The 6699-nt window shown below is 42.7% G+C and overlaps 1 protein-coding gene across 5 annotated transcripts in view; it reads left to right on the forward strand.

Annotated features, from left to right (window-relative positions):
• LOC124031434 (protein kinase C delta type-like) overlaps positions 1-5974 on the forward strand; it is a 34008-nt gene extending 28034 nt beyond the window's left edge. For all 5 annotated transcript variants that reach the window (XM_046342659.1, XM_046342661.1, XM_046342662.1 and 2 more), the window contains exons 15-17: positions 101-289; positions 3286-3414; positions 3572-5974. In XM_046342659.1, coding sequence (XP_046198615.1) covers positions 101-289; positions 3286-3414; positions 3572-3730 — 477 coding nt within the window. In that variant the 3' untranslated portion in view covers positions 3731-5974. The remainder of the gene's footprint in view (positions 1-100; positions 290-3285; positions 3415-3571) is intronic.
• The last annotated feature ends 725 nt before the right edge of the window (positions 5975-6699 follow it).

Genomic DNA, 6699 nt, shown 5'->3' on the forward strand with positions numbered 1-6699 from the left:
CTCTGTCCTGCATTTGTTAGCCTGTGTTTTGATCCTGACTGTAGTTGACTCCTAACATAGTTGACTCTTAACATGTGTCTCTCTGTCTGTCCATCCTCAGATCCTGCTGGGACAGAAGTACACCTTCTCCGTGGACTGGTGGTCGTTTGGCGTGCTGGTGTATGAGATGCTGATTGGCCAGTCGCCATTCCAGGGTGATGACGAGGAAGAGCTCTTTGAGTCCATCAGGATGGACGTGCCTCACTACCCTGGCTGGCTCACCAAGGAGGCCAAGGACCTGCTGGAGAGGGTGAAGCTACTGCTCATTCTCTTCTCTCACTGACCCCCCGACCTCCTTTTCACAATGTTGTATGTCTGTGACAGTTGGTGGCAGATGGGGCTCCACTAGTAAACAATGTAATCTTGCATTCTCCCCTAACATTCATCCACACTAACCATGCACACACAGACATTCACACGTAAACTCAGAAAAAAAAGAAACGTCCCTTTTTCAGGACCCTGTCTTTCAAAGATAATTTGTAAAAATCCACAAACGATTATGTTAGGTCAGAGCCAAGTCACAGTAAAACACAGCCATTTATCCAGCCAAAGACAGGAGTCACAAAAATCAGAAGTAGAGATCAAATGAAACACTAACCTTTGATGATCTTCATCAGATGACACTCATAGGACTTCATGTAACACAATACATGTATGTTTTGTTTGATAAAGTTCATATTTATATTAAAAAATCTCAGTATACATTGGCGCTTTATGTTCAGTAGTTCCAAAAACATCCGGTGATTTTGCAGAGAGCCACATCAATTTACAGAAATACTCATAATAAATGTTGATGAAAATACAAGTGTTATGCATTGAACTTTAGATACACTTCTTCTTAATGCAACGGCTGTGTCAGATTTTTAAAAAGCTTTACGGAAAAAGCAAACCATGCAATCTGAGGACTGCGTTCAGTCACCAAACAAGCCAAAAAGATATCCGCCATATTGTGCAGTCAACAGAAGTCAGAAATAACATTATAAATATTCACTTACCTTTGATGATCTTCATCAGAATGCACTCCCATGAATCCCAGTTCCACAATAGATGTTTGTTTTGTTCGATAATGTCCATCATTTATGTCCATAGAGCTACTTTTGTTAGTGCATTTTGTAAACAAATCCAAGCTCACGAAGCACGTTCACTAGGAGCAGACGAAATGTCAAAAAGTTCCGTTACAGTCCGTAGAAACATGTCAAACAATGTATAGAATCAATCTTTGGGATGTTTTTAACATAAATCTTCAATAATGTTTCAACAGGAGAACTCCTTTGTCTTCAGATATGCAATGGAACTCAAGCTAACTCTCACGTGAATGAGCTTGTGGCACTCTGCCAGACCACTGACTCAAAGAGCCCTTATGAGCCCCTCCTTTACAGTAGAAGCATCAACAAGGTTCTGAAGACTGTGGACATCTAGTGGAAGCCTTAGGAAGTGCAACATGACCAATATCTGTATCTTCAATAGGGAATGAGTTTCAAAAACGACCAACCTCAGATTTCCCACTTCCTGGTTGGATTTTTTTCTCAGGTTTTTACCTGCCTTATGAGTTCTGTTATACTCACAGACATCATTCAAACAGTTTTAGAAACTTCAGAATGTTTTCTATCAAATACTAATAATAGTATGCATATATTAGCAACTGGGACTGAGTAGCAGGCAGTTTACTCTGGGCACCTTATTCATCCAAGCTACTCAATACTGCCCCCAGCCATAAGAAGTTAAGACACTAACAGCTTACATATGGTAGGCAATTAAGGTCACAGTTATGAAAACTTTGAAGACTAAAGAGGCCTTTCTACTGACTCTGAAAAACATACCCAGGGTCTCTGCTCATCTGCGTGAATGTGCCTTAGGCATGCTGCAAGGAGGCATGAGGACTGCAGATGTGGCCAGGGCAATTAATTGCAGTGTCCGTACTGTGAGACGCGTAAGACAGCGCTATAGGGAGACAGAGCGGACAGCTGATCGTCCTCGCATTGGCAGGCCACGTGTAACAATAGCTGCACATGATCGGTACATCCAAACATCACACCTGCGGGACAGGTACAGGATGGCAACAACAACTGCCCGAGTTACACCAGCAATGCACAATCCCTCTATCAGTGCTCAGACTGTCCGCAATAGGCTGAGAGAGGCTGGACTGTGGGCTTGTAGGCCTGTTGTAAGGCAGGTCCTCACCAGACATCAACGGCAACAATGTCGCCTATGGGCACAAACCCACCGTCGCTGGACTAGACAGGACTGGCAAAATGTGCTCTTCACTGACGTGTCGCGGTTTTGTCTCACCAGGGTTGATGATCGGATTTGAGTTTATCGTCGAAGGAATGAGCATTACACCCAGGCCTGTACTCGGGATCAATTTTGGAGGTGTAGGATCCGTCATGGTCTGGGGTGGTGTGTCACAGCATCATCGGACTGAGCTTGTTGTCATTGCAGGCAATCTCAATGCTGTGCGTTACAGGGAAAACATCCTCCTCCCTCATGTGGTACCCTTCCTGCAGGCTCATCCTGACATGACCCTCCAGCATGACAATGCCATCAGCCACACTGCTCGTTCTGTGCGTGATTTCCTGCAGGACAAGAATGTCAGTGTTCTGCAATGGCCAGCGAAGACCCGGATCTCAATCCCATTGAGCACGTCTGCGACCTTTTAGATCGGAGGGTGAGGGCTAGGACCATTCCCCCCAGAAATGTCCGGGAACTTGCAGGTGTAACTTATCACAGCAACAACTGGCAAATCTGATGCTGTCCATGAGGAGGAGATGCACTGCAGTACTTAATGCAGCTGGTGGCCACACCAGATACTGATTGTTACTTTGATTTTGACCCCCCCCCTTTGTTCAGGGACACCTTATTCCATTTCTGTTAGTCACATGTCTGTGGAACTTGTTCAGTTTATGTCTCAGCTGTTGAATCTGGTTATGTTCATACAAATATTTACGCATGTCAAGTTTGCTGAAAATAACCCAGTTGACAGTGAGAGGATGTTTCTTTTTTTGCTGAGTTTAGTCACACCCAGACATACAGAGAAAGACAGGCATTGGAATGTCACAACGTTGCCCCTTGGGGGAAAAAATGTTATTTTTCCATAAATATGCAAACAATGTTGCGATTACAGTATAACCCTCTCGACCCCTCCCATCTACACACTCACAAGCTCAAGCTCTGCACACATACACACCTTACATCTCAGATGGGATGCCTGTTTCTAAGCTCTTGTGCGTCTCTGTGCTCGATCCCCAGCTGTTTGAACGAGACCCTAGTAACAGACTAGGGGTGGTGGGGAACATCCAAGGACACTCCTTCTTCAAGACCCTCAATTGGCCTGCCCTGGAGAAGAGAGAGCTGGAACCCCCCTTCAAACCTAAAGTGGTACGATCTGGTTCTCTGGCTTTTATGTGGATAGTGAAACTCACACACTGATGCTTTTGATTGGTTTACACAATTGTGAATGACTTGTTTGGAGTTGTGGTGTGAATGTTTCTATTGGTCACTTGTTGAACTGACACCCCTTCTCTGCCGAGCACAGAAAGCGCCCAATGACTGCAGCAACTTTGACCGGGAGTTCCTGCGTGAGAAGCCCCGCCTCTCCCACGCAGACAAGAACCTGATTGACTCTATGGACCAGGCGGCCTTTGCAGGCTTCTCTTTCATCAACCCCAAGATGGAATGCATTATGGACAATTGAAGGCACAACATGATTCCTCCATCTATCCATTATAAACGAAGGAAGGAAGGAAGGAAGGAAGGAAGGAAGGAAGGAAGGAAGGAAGGAAGGAAGGAAGGAAGGAAGGAAGGAAGGAAGGAAGGAAGGAAGGAAGGAAGGAAGGAAGGAAGGAAGGAAGGAAGGAAGACCAGTATAGCATTTATCACTGTGGTGGGTCCAATCAATAGTGGTGTCTTTCTTTTCCTTGTGATCAAATATTGAATCAATATGAATCAGTCCATATACTGTACTTTATCCCCCAACAACACTTGCACCACCCCATAACTCAGATTGTTGTTTAATATTTTGCATGCTGGGAAGTCGGGGATCAAATGTGGCTCTATTATCCCACCCCTGTGTGCCCCACCTACTGTCTGTCACTCTTTCCTGTCCTGAACATTCACATAATACTTTGTGTGTCTGTGCGTGTCAGCACTCGCTGTGCGTAAATGCATAAATGAATGTGTCTTTGTGAGTGACAGCATGAATGTCTAGTATTTCCCCCTAGCTGTAGCAGCTACTCTGATTTGGAGTCGCATGCTGGTGCCAGTTATGAATTGTCTATAATGAAAAAAAAAGTTTGTACTTTTTCAGGTACAAAATGAAAGGGTGCTGCATACAAAATCTTGTTGTATAATACCCAAGAAACAGGACCAGTAGAGAACGCACAGATGTATGCTGGCATGGATAGTCTCATTCCCCTCTCACCGTGTGGATCTAGCTGCCCATCCACACGGTATAAAACTAAGGGTTTGCAACCAGTACTGCAACTTCCCCACTTTCCTGAACCAACTGCAGCTACTCTGATTAAGACCTGAGTAAGTGTGAACCAGAGTGGAACATCTTTCTGAAGGGAATAAGTTTAATGGTACTACACGGTGTGTCGTTTTGAAGGATATGGGTGTGTTGGGGGGGTATTCCATTGGCAAAAGGATGGATAATTGGGTCTTGTGTTACTTGAAAGTATTGTCAGAGGCATCATGCCCATCGGGGGCACAAGGGCACGTGCCTCCTCACGTTACATTATTTACTAAATATCATTTTTAAGCCAATCATTCAAATGTATTTATAAAGCCCTTTTTTACATCAGCCGATGTCACGAAGAGCTATACAGAAACCCAGCCTAAAACCCCCAAACAGCAAGCAATGCAGGTGTAGAAGCACAGTGGCTAGGAAGAACTCCATAGAAAGGCAGGAACCTAGGAAGAAACCTAAAGAGCCCACATATTTTCATCATTATTTATAAAAAAAGATCTGTCAGCTATATGTTGCGGAGGGGCCACAGATTCTGGTACAGTAAGTGGCTCCTTCCAAGGTGCATCGCGGACCAAAGATATGCGTGCAGAGAGTATTGTCAGTGGAGGAGGAGAGTAATGGAGTGAATCACAGTTGATTTTTACTGCCGGTTATCGGCAGGTCTCACAGGAGCTATGTATGAAACTAATTTTGATCACGCTATGTAGCCAATTGATTCATTCTTGATAAGTAAATAAAACACATGTTTGGTTGTTTCTCTGTAATACTAGCCACCTAGCAATTTTATGAAGTTGACTTTAGCTACAGTGCCCTTTGTAATTATTGGGACAGTGAAGCGTGTTTTATTATGAATAGTTTCCTAATCTCCCAGCCTCATAAATAGATTCCCAGCCATTTCTGGCTATCAGTCAAGTTAGAGTAGCTTGTCTAACTATCTTAGCTGGCATGTCTGCTGGCAAGGTTGCTAGACTTTAGAAAATACAAAAATAGCTTTAATTCTTGGGTTATGAGACTATATACCAGTGTGGCAGTTTGTACTAAACTCTTAAAATATAAAAGTTCTTAAAGAATCAATGTGCATCATTAATTAAAATTACAATTAAACCGGTTAGGGGTATGGTTAAATAACTTATGCAGAAAAATATAATATATTTACATAGAATTAGGCATAACAATTATTGCTCTAGATTGCAGGAAAAAGCTGTTTCAGGTGTTTGAAAAATGCTAAACTCTCCAACTTGTCAGAATTCTCAGAATTCCCACCATGCATCTTCATGTACTATATCACCCCTCTAAAAATAATGGGTGCATGAGGCCCCTGGTATTGTAACAATAAAATAATAATATGCTGGATATGAAATGAAAATGTTGATTGCCCTAAACAGACACTTTATAAATATTGTATGTACTTTTTTACTGTCTTCATATTTTACATCTGATTATAAATAAACACATTTTTATTTATGGTGATGTGTTTTCCATTACGTTTTGATTGCCTCTGTATTTGCAAAATGTGACACTTTCTCAAATGTGTTGTCACAACTTTGCTCCTCAAGAGACACATTCACAGCAAGATGATCTTTTGACCATCGCTGGGCTTGATTTAATTTGATTTATTAGGATCACCATTAGCTGATACCAATGGCTAGTCTTAAAGGGGTCTGACATATAACAAAAAAACACATTACAGACCAAATACAACTTACGAGCAAGATGGTGGTCAATGCAGATAAGTTGTTTTAGTAGCTGAAGGAATAGTTGGATTTCCTTACCCAAATATGACTATTTGGTCATTTCTACGGTCAAACACCGTATGAATATGGTTTCGTTTACGACAACACTAGATAGCTAGCTCAAAATCTAATTTGTCGAACGTACGTGGACACTTCCAGAACCAAAATAAAATAAATGGAAAGATCGTCAGATGGACAATTAACCACAAAAGATGGTGTGATTTTGGGTACTCCTCTTCAGAATGTAACTGTGGGGGGAAATACTGCAATGGGTGATGAAAATGTGGTGAGCACGGACAACAATGCTCACAACTCGCGCCCCTCCAGTCCACAGCTCAGGCCGTTCGTTACCTTACGACCCCGGCACTCCAGTCAAGCCACAGGGGAAAAAGATGAGGCCAAGAGGTTTTGTTACTTCTTGAGATGCAAAACAATATTGTAATGCTTTTGACAGCAAAGATA

The sequence above is a fragment of the Oncorhynchus gorbuscha genome, linkage group LG03 (assembly GCF_021184085.1).
Source record: "Oncorhynchus gorbuscha isolate QuinsamMale2020 ecotype Even-year linkage group LG03, OgorEven_v1.0, whole genome shotgun sequence".
NCBI classification, from domain to species: Eukaryota; Metazoa; Chordata; class Actinopteri; order Salmoniformes; family Salmonidae; genus Oncorhynchus; species Oncorhynchus gorbuscha.